This window comes from Lissotriton helveticus, chromosome 1_1, assembly GCF_964261635.1.
Source record: "Lissotriton helveticus chromosome 1_1, aLisHel1.1, whole genome shotgun sequence".
In the NCBI taxonomy this organism is placed as follows: domain Eukaryota; kingdom Metazoa; phylum Chordata; class Amphibia; order Caudata; family Salamandridae; genus Lissotriton; species Lissotriton helveticus.
In genome coordinates, this window is record NC_136057.1 from 1,346,463,230 (window position 1) to 1,346,481,934 (window position 18,705).

At 44.9% G+C, this 18,705-nt stretch overlaps 1 protein-coding gene across 5 annotated transcripts in view; it reads left to right on the top strand.

The window, feature by feature from the left end:
• LOC144823977 (uncharacterized) overlaps positions 1-17,397 on the top strand; it is a 136,526-nt gene extending 119,129 nt beyond the window's left edge. For all 5 annotated transcript variants that reach the window (XM_078682958.1, XM_078682972.1, XM_078682966.1 and 2 more), the window contains 2 exons: positions 4,770-4,880; positions 16,429-17,397. In XM_078682958.1, the coding sequence (XP_078539084.1) occupies positions 4,770-4,880; positions 16,429-17,141 (824 nt within the window). In that variant the 3' untranslated portion in view covers positions 17,142-17,397. The remainder of the gene's footprint in view (positions 1-4,769; positions 4,881-16,428) is intronic.
• The last annotated feature ends 1,308 nt before the right edge of the window (positions 17,398-18,705 follow it).

The window sequence follows — 18,705 nt, forward strand, 5'->3', positions numbered from 1 at the left end:
CCCCGTCGCTAGGTAGTGTAGTTTTGTAGTTTGACAAGCATTGGAATACTCCTCCAGCCTCCATCTATCCCTGACCATGTCCATTACGTTGTTCCAGTCTCCCCCCTATTATTGCCAACCCATAAGGGATATATGCCCACAGGGTCATGAGGCACTCAACCAGTGCCCAAGATAGTGGCAGAGGGGCATAGATACAACCCAGTACCACCCGCTCCTCGTGTATAGTGCCCCTAAGAAAGACATACCTCCCCTGGGTATCTGTCTACGTCTTGAAGTGCTTATAGGAAGCCCTTCGGTGAATTAGAATTGCAACCCCACAGGATCCCCTTTTTAAATTCAAATTCGTTTTATTGATTACAGAAGTAGACCCAGGCAATACATTGCAAAAGGAGGGCACCATATACAGATAGCGTTTGAGACAGACAAGCATTTCTTCTCCATAGAGCAAACTACATTAGAGGTACATGTGCCAGTCCATAGGTGTTATGCAGAACCGTGAATGCTGGGCCTGATAAAGAAACAGAATTTCCAAAACAGAAACCAAGAACCCTCCCCCCGACCCCCCCCCCCAACCAGTGTGCCATACCAAGAGAGCAATCGCCCAATTACCCACAGTTTGTCCAGCTTGTCCGCTCATGAGGTCATTGAGGGTCATGTGGAGTCTCTGTAAGGCGTAGTAAGCGGAGATATCTGGGGCACGTGATTTCATTGAATTCGGTTGAGAGAAGAGATAGTAATGGTAGCCAGACCTTTCGGAACGAGGCCGCAGATTGTGTGAGTGTAGCTTGAATGCGCTCCATACCCAATGTAAACCAAATTTTATGCAGCCATCCCGTGTGGGTGGGTCTAGTAGTCGACCCCCAGAGTAACAAAATGTGCTGTGATGCAGCCTGTATGGCAATCCCCATTTGACGTCCTCGGACGGATTTCAGGGGGAAGGTAAGGGCGTTGGGAAGGCCAGGATGGCATAAGCTAGAAATCTCTGGATTTCAGTGTCAAATGTATGATCTATGTCATCCAAGACCGCTTTCCACACAGGATCCCAATTTTGAACCCAGAATGAAAAGCTTGAATATAACTATACTTAAGAAGACACAAGGCCTTTTTTCCCATTAAGTGCATCTCCTTCAGCATCAGGTTGTCCGTGCAATAGTGTTTGGCCTGTTGAAGTATAGCACCACTTTTCACTTTGTCTAGCGCTCCCCTAACATTCCAGCTCACAATCCAGAGATCCCCGGCATGAGTTCCTATCTTATCTGTTGGGACTGCCATCTATAAATCGTGTGGTGTTGATAATTGAGGCAATTAACAACCTGTGTGCGAGTAGTGGTTCTGTATAGCAGTGACACAGTGCAAACGTGAACCATGAATACCCCAACTTCCCTTCACCCACCCCATACCTCAAAACTGCTGAAGTATCTGTCTTGGCGCAGGCGGCCTGCAGACCCCAACGGGAGTACCTAGCCCACCCCGACAATGGATCCCAAATTACCAGCCCATAGTCAGCTGGTGTTCCCTCTGTCAACAGAGTTCCGGCAAAGGTACTAGCCCCCCCTCCCCATGTGCTTTTCTGATCTAAGCAGTTGACACTAACAAACCCCTGCCTGGGTGAGTCCCAAGGTAGCTATGAGGGAGAGGTCCATTGCTGAGGCAACAGTGTAGATCTGCTGGGATCAAGACAGGATTGAGATCGACGTCTTGACCTTGACCTTCTGTTTCCTTTAGCTTTGGGTGATTTCCGGACTACATCACTGGATGATGAATCTGTTTCCCTCCTGGGCGGTGTGTGAGGCTGAACCTTCACCGTCTCGTCCGTCCAGTTGAAGTAATCTTCGGGCGTCTCAAAGAAGAGAGTACGTAATTGATACACCACCCGCAACCTGGCGGGGTATAGCAAGGCATCTGGGAGTTTCAGGTCACGCAGGCGAGCCTTGGCTGCCAGGAAGAACTGGCGCTTCTGTTGCACTAGCCACGTGTAATCCGGAAACACAAGAATGCGAGCATTATCATAGGTCAGGGGCTCTTTGGCTCTGGCTTGCTTCAGGATAGCATCCCTGTCATGATAACTTAAGATCTTGGCTATAACTCGCCCCGGTCTGGTTCCTGTGGACGGCTTCTGCGTCAAGGCCCTATGTGCCCGTTCAACAACAAAACAGCAGGACAATGATTCCGAAGGAAGCCAACTTGTGAGCCACCTAGTCAGAAACCGTTCCATGTCCCCCCTTCACATCCTTCGGGGAATCCAACAAATCGCAGATTGTTGCTCCTGGCCCTGTCCTCTGCATCTTCCACTCGTGTCACCAGGCCTCTGGTGACCGTTTCCAACGAGGCAACTTTTTTCTGTAGGGTAGTGACGGAGTCTTCCACCTCTGAGACCCTGGTCGCATTCTCCGTAATACGCTCCACTGCGTTACGTGAATCTTCCCGGAGAGCCCACTGCCCCAATTTTCACATCCAAGATGTCCCTAGACTGTGTAATGGCTGCCATGAGGGCTGCATTGTCCGGCATGCCCCCAGTCGTATCTCCCTGTTCAGCTGCAGTGGCCCCTGACCCAGTGAATCGGTCCAACGTGCTCTGCTTGGCGGATCCTCCCGACATTTTATCCCTCGTCTTGATTGCCTTAGGTACGTGCTCCCTCAAAATGGCCACACTGCAACTCTCAACCTGACTGGAGAGCTCACACTAGTATATCTTGTGTCGTGTTGTGAGGGGCTTCGTTTTTTACTAGGGCCAGATTCGTCCCTAGGCTAGATCACTCGGGAAGCCTGGGCTCGGGCAGAGAACTGCTGCCCACAAGCCAGGAGGGTGTTCTAGGCCTGGATCTCCACGAGGCAGATGTCATTAGCAGGCATCAGCCAACACCAAGCCATCCCCCCTCTCCACTATGCCGCAGAGCACGATCCTTCAGCAGGATAATACAGTGTGCGCAGGGTTGGCCGCGACTTGTAACAGCTATGTGCTAGCTCCAACTCCCACTATTGGCTGAGGCCCAAAGACAAGCCCCACTCTGTGGCAAAGCCCTGCCGCCCCTACACGTATCAATCGGTGCACTGCTGTGCTGCAACCCAGAGCCGCCCTCCACGCGGGCAGAGTCACGGCCTCACGGACACCAACCGCTATGTCTCCAGGTCACACGCCACCAGCCCGTATAATTCAGCACCTTAGGGGGTTCCGGCAATCGCAAAAGCCCACACTTCTCCAGTCGGGGTATTGTGCAATCTCTGGGCACATACCACCACAAGCCCAGGTTCTGTCAATCCCGACAACCCCTTCCCCCCCCGTGAGGCCCGATCTAGCCGCTGGGATGTACGACTGCCAGTGGGGGGACACGAGATGCAAGGTGCGCTCACCGGGCCGCTGCTGATGCCTCCTCCGTCCCACACAGAGGCGCTCCATAATCATCTCTGCCCGCAATCAGCTGCCAGGAGCTTGTGCGTTTCTCAGGCAGCCCTTCCTCTAGCGGAGCACACCAATGCCTCCACGCGTGACAGTCTTGCCGCGGCCAGGGAGCAAAAACCTGCCCCGGCAAAGTGCTCAGCCGGTCCCCCGGGGGGAGGTTGGGAGTGAGACCGATCTCTTTGCCGGGGCCGGTTTTCAGCCGATTTTGTTACAGGGCCGATTTTGCAGCTATGCTGCATAAACGGCCCTGTAACAAAAATGCCCCCAGGGGCCCAAAACCGTCCCCCACCCTTGCGGCACATCGGGGGATTGCCCGGTGTCCGCAACGGCCATTCCGGCCTTGACCTCGGCCAGTCCGGCCTTGGCCTCGGCCGCCGCCCAGGAGGCCCCGCCTCGACCTCGTCAGCTATGCCATCTAGATGGTAGTCCGCTGTCGCCGCTGCCTCATCTACCGCTGCCTCAGCTCCTCGCATGCCTCGATATCGATCGCACCGTTGTGCAACAGGTATATATCGCTTTTGTGACCCAGTTACTCCGGTAAAGCAGGATAATTGAAGGATAATTAGCTCAGGCTGAGCGGAGCTCGCCTAACATGCGTCCACCAAGATGGATCGCTCCCAATGCCTATTCTTTTGAGTTCTCAAACTGCACCTCGACCTCCACGTCAATAAACAGTGAAAGAGGAGCAGTACTGCTGTACTTGTACCCGAACATCCAGAAATGCCACCTTGTTAAAAATCTGTGTTTAGTCGTAAACATGCTTGGAAATGGAAATGCATTACTATCAGGGTACCCAAGGTAAAGACTTCTGCTCAAACCCATACAGACATGGCAGCCTAGCTCATTTCAGTTACGTACCTATGTAGGTTATCCATTTACCCCTTAATTGAATTCCAATACTGCCTGTGTAACCTGCAAGGCAATCCACCCACCACAACTATCTATACCATTTAGTGAAAAACCCACCTGCCTCTCTAAAAACAAAGAGTTAAAATGCCTGGAGATTCCGAGGTTCACAAGGCAGCATTCACTGATACAATCTGTCACTGCAGATATGCCCGTGAAATATTAATTGATACGAGCCCATTACATTACTTACTACAAAAAGAGCCTAAAACGTTACTCTTTTGGAACTAGCATGTTAATGATGCTTAACAATGTTATTGTTGCTTTCAGAGGTAAGAGTTTACGACATTCACCTAAATATAATGCCAATTGTATTTACCTGTTTTCTTAGGTCTTAAATTATGCGTATTCTTACAAAAATGATGAAATACCCAAACTATTACTGAAAAGTGTGTGTATTTTACCCCTGCTTCTCCACTCCCTACATCCCTTGCAATTTATTCTTTCTTTTCTTTTAAAACAGAGAATACATTTGATGCACCTGTGTGTTCACTTAATGTTAAAGAAGAAGGAGAGACTTGTCCAATCGAGTATCACCTCTCAGACAGACAAGAAAGTGCTTGTTCTCCTGCAGGTGAGTCACCCAGACTAAACCTTTTTCTGAAACTTAACTAATGGTGCTTTACTCCAGCTACTGCTTTTTCACAGAGTAAATCTTGTCCTACCTCTCTGTGCCCCAACTCTAAGGGTTGTCTTGTGCAGTGTATATCACTGATTCACTGGCTGTTTTGTTCCTCCAGGGATCATCCATGTTGCCCAGGCCAAACTCAAGCAAAATCATAGACAAGAAAACTCAAGGAGAGTGCCTTTAATTACAAGACACCTAGTATGTAGTTTGGAGATGAGGTAAACACAGAGTATCCATATCAGGGTAAAAAGCACAGCCTTCACGTTTAGCCCTTCTTCATTGTCAAACAATCTAGGCAGAGGTTTGTTTGACAAAGTACCAAAGACTAAAGGCACGAGGAAATGTTTTGCTGGCAGTAGACAATCCTGGTTTGAGGTCGCAATGTTTTTGAGCTCAGGGTGACAAACTCAGTTCTTCACAATATTAGGTCCCTCGCCCCGGTAAAGAGGATGAACAGGTTGGCATTCTGCTCCAGGTGAACGTGAATGCTGTTCTGACAGGTACAGCCTACATATTTGGAAAAATAGGGCGGCGTGCTATGAGGCTGACATAATAGATTAGCAAAAAAAATATGCAGGCAGCTGACAGATGCTACACATTGGCAGATGCTCAGCTTGCCATGTGCCTTGTGGATCCAGCCAGTAGATGCATGTCCTTAGGGGGATCATGATGAAAACAAACATATCTGACTTTTCTATTACTACATATCCCCATTGGCAATTAAATGAATGATGAGCTCTTAGATGAGATTTTCAATTCTTCGGTACTATGAATGGAAAAGCTGTGCTTTGGAAAAGAGGGCAGTGGTGCCAAGTCACTCTTGTTACCACAACTAATCCTATGCCCCAGCATTCATCAACCAGTCAAATAATAGAGCGAGAGCCTCCAGTGACTTAAAGGGTGTAACCTACATTGAGGAAGTATTAGCAAGCTGGTTTTACTTTCTCTCCTTCTTTTGTGTATACATATACGTAACCCACAATGCATCTGGAAAATCAGGTCTTCCAGTGATCAGACTATTAGCTTTCATATTAACAAAGGTTTATGTCTCAGTGTATTCAATAAATTGAATGTGCATGCAAGCTCCCTTAGTCCTATAGTGAAGTACACCTTTTCCTTCAGACCTTGAAGGAAAAAAATCAGGATCTGCGAGTATTGTCCATGATTGTACAAGGATTCAGACTCCCTCTGCCATCTGAAGCTCATTACCGCTTTCTATATCTTCGTCTCATGTCATCCAAGGTTCCCCTGATATATACATACATTAGTTGGCATGAGCTTGTTGGGAGACAAGACTAATCAGCTGGTGAGTGGTAGAGTCACTTTAAGTTCTGCATGTGACGATTTGAGAGGTCAGACGGTGAAAGGAAAAAACAGGTTGCAGGTGGGTTTTCAACTGAGGCCAGAAGTGTAAGGAATCAGATTTAGGTCAGCAGATGATGAAGTGAGACAGTTGAGGGTGAAGACTCATCTCAAGCTTCTTGGTCAAGTGCTCATTCTCAATGGAAAACACAGGAAGGATTTGAAACCTAAAATGCTGAAGTGCCGACCTAATACTCAGCAGACTGGATGAGGTGCGGGACCTGGCAAAAGCGACCAAAGAGGAGGTGGCGGCGATCAGGCAGGATAATCGCGACACCAATGCGAAACTGCTGGAAGCGGAATCAAGGATTAGCAAGCTCGAGGACATGGAAGTCAAGTCTTGTGCTGCCATCAAACGTCTGTGTATAGCTGCGGACCAAACGACACGGAAACTCGCGGAGTTGGAAGACAGGAACAGAAGGGGGAATCTATGCATTTTTGGGATTCCGGAAGGTTCGGAGGATCAACATGGGAGCTGTGTGGCCTTCTTAGAATCCTGGTTCACTCAGGCTACCAACTTGTCCTTTCATCACCCGTTGGAATTTGATAGGGCGTATAGAGTGCCGGGCAGGATAAGTAACTCTCAAAAAGGGCCTAGAGCTATTGTATGCAAGCCACTACGCTACCAGCATGTAGAGCAGATTCTCACCTTCATGAGGAAAAACAAACATATCCTGTGGAAATCAGCTAAAGTCTACATCTCACAAGATTTTAGCAAAGAGACGGTGGATGTTAGGAAAGCGTTTTTGGCACTCCGACCGATGTTGAAGAAAAGGGGCTTCCAGTATGGTTTTATGGGCCCAGCAAAATATCGTGTGATTATCCAAGGTTCTCCACACATCTTCTCCGATCCACTGAAACTGAAACTCATGTTAGATGGCCCTGAGGACCTTGACATGGAAACGAGTAACCCCGAAGGCTCAGCAGACCAGGCTTCGGCCTCAGGCTACAAGTGATTGATCTTCATCATCGCATTCCATGCAAACTTTCATATGTGTTCCTTTCCCTCACTATGGAGGGAGGTTGAAAGTACTAAACTCTACTTCAGTCCCTTGCAATCGAATGGTTTTCCGATGTTTGCAATGGTTATTGACCCATTGGTAAAGAGAATGTTCTATTGTTGCATACTAGTTTAATGATCGTCAAGTAATGTGCACCTGTCGGCAAACGGGAACGCTCCCCATGGGGTGTTCTGAAAGTTCTTGTTAGTCAATACTGTTGTTGCTTTATTGAATTTGCAGTAGGTTCAGCAAGGACTTAAGTCATTCACACTCCTGTCTCAAGGGGTCCCGAGATGTAGGTCCCTAGACCGCTACTTTGCCTAAGTTGCCTTAGTTAGTTAACAGCAACCGCAGGTCTGCGGTGTGAGTTCATTTGTTCCACTCATGTTCATGTTCTGAAGTGTATAAGCACGGGAAGGATGCGTTGCAATCTCTCTTCAGTCACCATGTCTACTACGTACAGGTGGGGTGGGAAGGGTGGGGGGATGTGGGGATTTGGGGTTGGGCTGTGTGTTCTATGTTACATTCTTTTGCTTCTTTGTGCTTGCATATTCTTTATCGTCTTAATGCTTGATGGTGGGGAAGGCTGTGGGCTCTACTGTGGCACTGTCGTACATATGAAACTTTTGGGTCTTGAGGGTCGTTATCTCTCGGTCATGCTAATGTTCATACCATGTGTGATGTATAGTTATTGCTATGAAGGTATGCCCTACTGATGTCGCACAATACAATTAATACGGCTTTGGGGGTGGGTAATGTGGACAAACTGAAGGTACTATCTCTTAATGCTAAAGGTCTGAACCAACCTGTCAAGAGACAAAAGATTTTAGACTATATACGGAGATTAAGAGGTGACATTGTTTTGTTACAAGAAACGAAACTTGAGAATAAGCAATTCTATCTCCTGAGGAATAAGTTTTATAATGAGGTAGTGGGTGCAGATGCTGTGAACAAAAAGAATGGTGTCTTGATACTTATAGCAAAAAAATCTAAGGTAGAACTTTTGTCTTCTGAAGCGAGTGAAGATGGGAGGTGGGTCACGGCCAAACTAAGTAGGGATAATACAGAGTTTTACGTTACGAGTGTGTACGCTCCCAACACTAGCAACCTTAAATTTTGGGAGGTTCTGAGTAAGCATATTGAGAGTATCCCGGATAATGCTGTTCACATTCTGGCCGGGGATTTTAATCTTCCGATGGATGCAACGCTGGATAGGGATTCCCACTGTCCTTTTAAAGCAAATAAATCACATAAAGCCTTTCTCAATTTATGTCAACGCTTCCATTTGGTAGATACGTGGAGGCTTCAAAACCCCACAGGGAGAGACTATACTTTTTACTCCGCACCACACGATTCGTACTCCCGGATCGATTACATCCTCATATCGCAGAACGGCGTCCCTAGAATAGACTCTACCAACATAGAACCCCGAGTAATGTCTGATCACTCTTGCATCTCCCTATCCATAGCTAATGTCAAACCCTCCTCTCGTCAGACGTCTTGGCGCCTGAATGATGAAATCCTAAGTAATGATCACCACCGGACCACAATACAAGCGGCGATCTCTTCCTACCTGCAGGTCAACAAAGAGGAAGACACGTCTGATCTCGTTAGATGGGAGGCCCTAAAAAGTACCATAAGGGGGGTATGTATCAAAATTAGGTCAGCGATAAACAAAAATTATAATGCAAATCTGGAGTCCTTGGAGTGTGCAATTGTAAACCTAGAGAATAAACATCTGAAAGATAGGGATGATATGTCTCGCTATGCCTTGGCGAATAAAAAATACGAATACAATAAAATAGTTAGCGAGAGAGCGGGAGTCTGGTTGGACAAGAGAAGGAGATTTAAGATCTGTGATTCCAATAAAGCTGGTAAGAGTCTAGCCTTGTACTTGAAGTTTAAAATTCAAAAGAACACTATTAGTGTCATTCAGGACGCTTTCGGATCCTCTCACTCGGATCCGGACAAGATAACTGAGGTGTTCAGAGTATTCTACGAGGACCTTTACGCAAAGAATAAAGCAGTGGAAGAGGATAGGATTGATAGCTACCTAGCTGAATGTGATCTTCCACAACTCTCTGCTGAGGACCAGGTCAGTCTTAATGCCCCGATTAGTGCGCTAGAAATAGGAGATGCGATTAAAAGTTTGAAATCAGGGAAGGCACCAGGCCCGGATGGCTTCACGGCCAAATTTTACAAAACCTTCCCCTCCCTACTAATAGAGCCTCTTTTGCGTCTGTTTCAAGAAATAAATAACTCTGGTGAGGTTAGAGGCACACTGGCAGAAGCAATAATTGCAGTTCTCCCAAAGGAAGGGAAAGACCCTTCGCTCCCGAAAAATTATAGACCTATTTCACTGATTAATATAGACTGTAAGATCCTGGCTATGATACTGTCCGCCCGCCTTCAGAAGGTCCTTCCCCAATTAGTCCATCCATCTCAAGCAGGCTTCCTCAAAAATAGGTTGTCCAGTGATAACACAAGGATTCTGGCGCATGTTCTAGAAAAGTCGAAATTGTTAGGTACACCCACAGCAGCAATAACACTGGACGCCGAAAAAGCCTTCAACAAGGTTGACTGGTCCTTCCTTGAAGCAGTTCTTCGCAAATTTAACTTAGGGGACACATTCACAAGGTTAGTTATGTCACTGTACTGTTGTCCTCCAGCGAGAGTTAGAGCTGGTGGATCTTTCTCTTCCGCCTTCTTTCTAAAGCAGGGCACGAGACAGGGATGCCCCCTGTCTCCCTCATTGTTCTTATTGGCCATTAAGCCGTTCTTATATCATATTAGACATGACCCTAACATTGCAGGCATCCCATTTGGAGATTGTACGGTTAAATTAACGGCATATGCAGACGATGTGCTTGTCCTATCTGAGAGAGCTGACGAGGCCATACCTGCGCTCATGTCTGACATTGAAGAATTTTCTAAGGTTTCTGGGTACAAACTCAATAAAGACAAAACGGAGGTCAAACTCCTGAACAACATTGGAGATAAGGGAATCATTGGGGACTCCGGTCTTACATGGCAACCCAAGTGCTTTAAATATTTGGGATTGGACTTTGATAAAGACTTGATCACCACCCTGAGAATAAACGAAGAATTGACTCTTAAAAAGATATCCACATTACTTGAAGGGTGGTCTCCAAAATTCATCTCCTGGTGGGGTAGAGCGGAGACGCTTAAAATGATGTCTACTCCGTTGGTCAATTATATGGCCAGCATGCTTCCTATGACATTCTCGAACAATTTTGTCACGAAGGTAGACCAGCTGTTTGGTAGTTTCCTGTGGCGGGGCAAGAAAGCCAGGGTGTCACTAAAGAAACTGCAATTAGCCAAAGATAAAGGAGGCCTGGGTCTGCCTTCGTTCAGGAACTATCAGACAGCTTTTCTTTGCAAGCAGGGTGCTCAATGGTTAACGAAATCACCAATCTACACACCATTATGGATTAATATTGAGGAATCACTAGTGAACCATGCTCCCACTCGCAACCCTACTCACAATGGACCTATCACACTTACCACACTCCAAATATATAATGCTAAATACTAGGCGGGCTCTGCTTAGACTTGACCAAACACACAAAACCAAGTTGACTTTTGCTAAGTCATCTTTTATGTCCTTATGGAAAAATCCCTATCTCAAGCACAACGGCAATAGCCTCTTCTGGGACTTGTGGTCCAAGAAGGGCATTAACCTGGCGGGGGATCTATATGAAGAAAAGGAACCTCTCCCGTTTTCTACTTTACAACGGAAACATGGTCTTACTCCGATGGATTTTTATGATTTCCTGAAAATTAAAGCCATTCTAACTGCACGTAATTTCTCTCCCTACACACCATGGTTAATAACTCACCTTCCACGTCTTATGCATGCGGGTCACTTCGTCTCGAAGGTGTATAAACTTCTATTGCCCTTGCCCAAGAAAACTCACAGGAAAGTGGAATTGAAATGGGAGGATGAGCCTAATTTAACAGGCATAGATTTCGACTGGGAGGTAATCCATAAAACGGCCCTTGCCCACAAAGTCTCGCCCATCCTATTCCAAACAAAGTACATGCTAATAAACAGGGCATTTTGGACTCCAGATAAGCTCTTCAAATGTAAATTAAGAGACTCTCCTACATGTTGGAACTGCCAATCAGGTTCCGGTGATCTAGCACACATGCTATTCAACTGTCCTTCTCTGGGGGAAAAATTTTGATTGCATTCACCATGTATTTAAGGTAAGGCTTGTACAGGACTTCGTATATGTAATTTTGGGGGCGCTCGATCCACGGTTATCAAATGACCAGGACCGCATGCTTTTAGACTTAATGCTAACGTTGGCGTGTAAAGTGGTTTTGTGCAAGTGGAAGAGTGCGAAGGAGGTGAACTTCAAAATTTGGCAGGAGTGGTTAACATTTCTGAGAGGTGCCAATAATCCTGCGCTACAGGCAGCCACGTTGAGCCCGTCTAATAGAAAGCTGTGGAAATCATTAGATATATCCTCGTTCCACTACGAGCCTCCCTGATGTGCTATATGAGTTCCTGATACATTACCCTGTGCTATCCGAGAGTACATTTGTTGTCGCTCGTTAGGGCCTACCCTGCTACCTCCACACACTGAGTGTTATGTATGTATCTGTATCACAATGATGCAAGCAAGAGTTGATTTACTTTATATTTCATTTCATTTTTCGTAATTGTCTATCAATAACTGATTCAAGTAATATCTGTGATGGAAGAGTTATTGTATTGTCTTTCCTTTTGTTTTCTACTTCAATAAAAACGACTTGAAATAAAAAATAAAAAAAAAATGCTGAAGTGCTCTGGTACCTGGAGTCCTCAATCTACATTTTCCTTAATGTATATTATTTTATAAACACATAATTAATGGAATAAAAGATTGACCTTTAAGCAAGGCAACTTAAATTATGTGGCGATGAAGGGCCAAATTATGCGGCGGGGTTGACGAAATACAGTGTTAAGGGAGACCAAAAGAGGCAAAAAGAAAAACAAATGAAAGACAATTCTAAGGCACATACTGTTGCACTATTATCTAGAAATTATAACAAAGGTTGGTACCAAAGTGATTTTAAAGCTATAAAAATGCATATTTTTTTTAGAGAGATAAATATAAGCAGCAGATTCTATTCCAAAGTGGATATGAAGTAGTTAATCTTATCTTAGATAGAAGCTTAGGAATAACATTTTAATAACTGTTGGAAATGGCCCTTTTTGCAGGGTTATCCCCAAACGTTTTGCTTCATCCTCCCTTGTTTTTCCTGACCTGTGGTTGTTGACAATAGGACTCTGGCACTTTACCACTGCTGATCAGTGCTAAAGTGCATATGCTCTCTGTGTAAATTGTTATTGTAATTGGTTATCCATGATTGGCATATTTGTATCACCAAGAAGTCCCGAGTAAAGTGCACTGAGTGTGCCAAGGCTGGTGATATAAATGCTACTAGTGGGCCTGCAGCACTGATTGTGCCACCCACATGAGTAGCCCTAAAATGGTATCTCAGGCCTGCCACCGCAGTGCCTGTGTGCAGTATGTGAACTGCCATGTCAACCTGGCCAGTGTCTCCACTGACCAGGCCTAACCCTTCCCTTTATGTACACATTGGACACCCCTATGGAAGGCCCAAGGTACCCCCTTGGGCAGGGTGCAGTGTATGTGAAAGGTAGAGCATGTACTAGTGCAGGTGACATGCTCTGGTAGTGAATTACAGCCATTTTCGTTTTTCACTATTGTAAGGCTATCTTGCCCCATAGGCTATCTTGGGGAATGCTGGCTACAGTGGCTACCAGCATATCTTCCCATAGGAGCAAGATGTGACATAAAAGTCTGGTATCCCTGAACTCAGAATTTAATAACACATCTTTTAGTAAAGGTTGTTTTTAAATCCTGTGTTTGAGAACAGCACTTTTAGAAAGTTGCTGTTCTCTTGTCTGACCTTTCTGTGTGCCTTGGCCTGTTTGTGAATTGACTGTCTGGTTTGTGAGTGACAGGGGCTGGGTGGCTCCCAGAGGCTGAGTGGGCCATCCCTGGGCTGAATAGCTCCATCTGCATCTATAGTGCTGGGAGGGGGTAGCACCTGGGCCTGAATAGGGCTGTGCCTGCATTCCACAATGCTGGCTTCCCCTCCTGCTGGGCGGCTGACAACCCTGCCCCTCTCTCTGAAAGGAAAGGAGAGGCCAGGAAAACAAAGTGCTCAAGGAACACCCAGATCTGGTTCGGACCAGGCTCCAAGCCCTCCTGCACAAAGGGAACAAAGACTTTTAGGGGTATAAGTACAGGACCCCTGACTACAGAAAATTAGATCATCGTGGAACCAAGAAGGAACCTCTGCCAAGGAGAAAGCTGAAACTGAAGAAGGAAGACTGTCCTGCTGTTGCTCTGCTGGACTGACCTGCTGTTGCTTTGCTGCCAAGGAGAGGGGAAGGACTTTGCTTTGTGCTGTGTCCCCTTGCTTGAAGGAATCTCCAAGGGCCTGAGAAGAGCTGGCTCCCTGTTAAGAGGTCCCAGGAACAAAAGGACTTCACCCCCAGCTTCCCTGAACTCTGCTGAGAGAGTCCTGTCCTTCCTAGAGTGCTTGGGCCAGTTGTGGTACCTCTGGAAGTTGTACCTGTGTGGGTAAGCTGGAAACCAAGATTTTGAAGACTTTCTGCAAGCTTTATCGTAATACTCGCTTGGGGAGCACATCCCCGTCAGTGCGAGGGAAGTTCCGCCGCTACGAAGGCTGAGATCGTCGCAGCGCCTGTTGCCGCTGTCAGAGTCATCGCATCCTTCGTTTGCGGGACCCACCAGTCCGGTGCGGGAAGATTACCATAGCCTCGAGTATCTACGCAGAGCCTGTCGTCACTGGGTGAGATCTTCGCCCCGCTTGCTTGCGGACCGCATCACGTCGCTGCGAACATCGTCGCAGAGCCATCGCATCGAAGGGCCACGAGAGTAGAAGATCGTCGCTGGGCAGCGCATCGTCGCTGCCCCAAAGATCGTCGCATCGTCCCTTTTGCGAGCAGCTTCCATGAAACCTGTGCACCGGAATCCACCCAAGATATCGCATCCCTCCCCATACAGACTGGAGTCATCGCAACACTCCCGCTGCGTCCAGCGGGGTTGTCGCACCGCCTCCCCAGGGTCTCAGGAGTGACACATCGCTTGCTTTTCAACACTACAGCTTTCACTTGGAACTTTTGTCACATCTAAAGGTACTGTTGGCTAAAACCTGATGCAACTGTGGATTATTTTAACGCAACCTTAAGAACTCATTTGAAACCATATTCTTGAACTGTGTATGTTGGATTTTTGTCGTTTTGGTCTTGTGTCGTTTAGAGTAAATACCTTTATTTTTCTAAACTGTTGTGGAGTCGGTTTGTGGTGTTTTCACTGTGTTACTGTAAGTGTTGGTACAAATACTTTACACATTGCCTTTGATGAGCCTGACTGCTCGTGCCAAGCTACCAAGGGGGTGAGCAGGGGTTATCCAAGAGTGTTTCCTCCTTACCCTGACTAGAAGCAAGGGTCCCTATTTGGACAGTAGTACCTACCTCTGCCAACTAGAGATCCCCAGTTCTAACAATAACACATTCGTTTCTGCTGTTAAAAACATATGCAATGTTGCAGAAAACAAGCATATTTAGAGTAGCAAAAAACAAGTCTACTTGTACACGCTTCTTATTACATAGGGTGTACAGCAATGTTCTACAACTTGTCTTCAGTTGCAGTTTCTGTTGGGCTTCTGAGAACAACACGTTTCGTTTAGAAACTGCTCTGCAATACAATATAGCACTTTTCATAAATATTAAGTACCTGTCTCACTATAAAGCACTTTAGGATTGAAGACATTGGGTCTTACAAGATTGCTATGTTTGTTGTTCTTCGAACCTTTGAGTACCAAATAACTGCTAATGTGAAATAACTGTTGCTATGAGAACAGTGTCTGTAATGTAAACAAGTGTGGGTTTATTCTTGCAAAACATATAAACAAAGACCACTGATGCACAGGGTGTTTTATCCCTGTGTGTGTGTTCGCCATTGAGCAATTTTTCTTACAGGAACCACTGGATTAAGCATGGTCCCTGTACGGATATCTATGATTATATGTATGAAGCATTTTTGCCATCACAAACGGATCGAATCTTAAAATCGGGCTGTTTGTGATGGCAAAAATGTTTGTCCTGATGTACAAACACCAAAACTGCGTTTCTCCAGAATCGAAGTTTGAATGCAGAGATTGCTATTTCCAAGGGACATGTTTAGGGCGTCCCTTTCACATGGCTATATCCAATGTTTGGTATCAAGGTTTTGGGACCAAAATGCGCTCACAAAACTTTAATATTTTACCACCAACTCAAAACTGGTAGTAATACATTAGCAAATTGGAAGGGGGTCCCATCCCTTTATGAATGTTGGCAAAACATTTTGTAAGAGTAGGCAGTGTTCCCACAAACTACTGCCTGCTCTTAAAAAATGAAAACAAAAGGTTTGATGTGTTTATTGTTAAAATGCATCCTGTTTTTCTTTAAGGAAAATGGGTTGTATTTCAACAACAAAAAAACTTTATTCAGAAGCAATCACAGACATGGTGGTCTGCTGACCTCCACCATCCCTGACTGTGATGGCAGGCATTCCTAATGGGTTACAAACTGTGACCAACCTTATTAATATTAATGAAGTAGGTCGGTATGTGACCCACTAGATAGCGCAAGTATGGAATAACAGGTTTGATACAAAAGGAATAGTGATTTCCAAATAGCTAGTAGGATAAAATTGTTGTTTGGTAATTGCTATTCCTTTTCTCTGTACATCTGGCTCAAAGTTGTGGTCATCTCATTCTAAATAGGGTGGAGGCAACTGTCACTATAACTTCACGGCCCCTTGGCAGTTGGGCCGTCAGATCAGGGGTTTCTGAGGACAAAGCTAGCCAAGGCTCCACTGACAAAGACTTACTGCTTACCCTTACCCTGACTTGAACAGAGCGAGTGAACCACAGGTTTGGTGGGGTGGTAGCCTGGCTGTATTACAGCAGTACTCCCACTCTGCCAACCTCATAATGACCCCAATATGTTTTGCAATTCTGATATCATTAGAGACCATGATATTGTTTTCATTATGTTTACTTTTTATCTCTTCTAGAAGCACCTCGAAGCACTAAGAAGTTCTGGAAGTGGAGTGATGAAAACTATGTGGAAGAAATAGCAGTTCAAAATACTGTACATAATAAAACAAATGTTCAACAATTTCAAATGGGGGAGACGAGTAATGGGGAATCCCTTTTGACGCAAATTAGCAGCATGAGCAACAGATATGATCAAACAACTCTCTGTAAATCGAATTATCTAAGTGAATGTCAGACCAACTGTATTGAGAAATCTGAGAATGTTATCTACGAAAGAAAACACAAAGGAGAGAAACTGTATACTTGCAGGGAATGCAGCAAAAGCTTCAGTAAGAAATCCGCTCTAACATTTCACCAGAAAGAGCACAGAAGTTGTTTGAGAGATCAACCATATAAATGTAGCCGATGTGATAAAAGCTTCTTTTCTAATTCAAATCTTGTTTGCCATGAGAGAATTCACTTGGGAGACAAACCATACACATGTACTCAATGTGGAAAAAGCTTCATTCAGAAATATACACTAATTAGTCACTACAGAACTCATACAGGTGAGAAGCCCTACCAATGTAGTGAATGTGGCAAGCGTTTTAGTGACAAATCATCCCGTAATCGACATCGGATGCTTCACACTGGAGAAAAACCATACACATGCACAGAATGTGGTAAAAGCTTCAGCGACCGATCTAATCATAGCAGACATCAGAGAAGTCATGCACAAGAGAAACTGTAAAGTGAAAATTCAGAATCAGAAATGCAGAGAGAAAGAAGAAAGTACTTTTGCTTGAACTGAATGTGAATCCGATTAGCTTGCATTACCCATCAGAAATGATGCTGGAGAGATACATTCTGTGTACATTAAGCATGGAAACAGTTTACTTAACAATTCTCTCATTATAAAAACTGTAGCCACTCACAAAGAAATCCCTTGTGATGCTTGATAAGATGAATAATATGTGATACAAACTAATAAAAAATAATTCTACTCATGGTGTGTGCAACCAGACTGGTTATGAAAAAATTATAGGGGAACTAGATTGATGCCTCATAGAAATGACAAAAGACGGATTAAAGGTAGGGTGCTTCTGACATGGTGGAAATTATAAAAGCTATTGAAACAATTTTTGAGGAAAAGTGCAGATTGTTAACTTAACATGTTCTGATTCTGGCATTTATGCACTAACTATATTCCAAGAAGGAGGGAATGAGAAGTGATTCAGGTTTTGCTGACTGATTTGCATATGGCTGGGCCCAAACTGTAGTGGTGTAGTGAGCAAAAGAAGCATAGATTTAAACCAGATTTCTTGACTGGGGTGAATGTCTGATTTATTCCGCATTCCGTCCATTATTTGTTGCTGCAGCACTTTTCACCCTAAGTGGGATGGGGATGCCCAGACATGGATCCCTTGCTCACTTTGCCACTGGATTCAAGCTAGCCTGGCTGATATGAGGTGTTACCTCGAAAACCAGTCCTAGGATGTTTGTTTCCAGTCAAGGGAGGACCTAGCTTGGCTGTTCAGGCTTGACTGTTCCCATGAGGAACAGGGTCACGACTGATTTGCATATGAGAAATGTTATTGGATTCCCTGAGCATTAACAGTGTAAGTATTGTTATGTATTAATAAAGTTTTCAGTCACTTATTAAAGAAAAAGTGTTCAATAGAATCCAATTTCAGTCCGTAGTTTTTATTTTCGTATTCTTTCAATTTCCCAACGAAGACTTGTTTATGGCACATGTCCAGTTTCACATAGTACAGCCGCTATCAGTCAAAACAACCAACAGGCGTGTTTCGTCAATGGAGTATTTTTCCAAGAGACTTCATCAGGGCTGTAAGTAGATGGATATACATAACTAGTTACCATTCTTTAACATTTCTCAGTATGAGGTTAAGCCTAACTTCCACCATGAGACAGGAAAAGAGGGAACGGAAATCGAGAATATATGAGACACCAAAGTTTTGTATAATAAGACCAAACCACCAATCACTCCAAGAACAGTCTGGCATTTTTAGTAAATTATTCTCAGCAAGCCAATGACTTTATCTACTCAAAGTTAAAACCTAGGTCAAAGCCAAATAAGCAACCGTGCAGTACAGCGTAAATCATAAGGTCACCAAAAAAAAAAAAACTACTAGTGTATCCTGCTCACCTGAAACAGCTTTTAATGTACTCCTTTATGCTTCGCAGTATTTAAAAATCCTGTTATATTCTGGCTTTAATAAACAAGAAGATCGTAACACACCTGTCAGTAACATTACTATTATGCTATTAAACTATATTGTTCACTTAGAAAACCA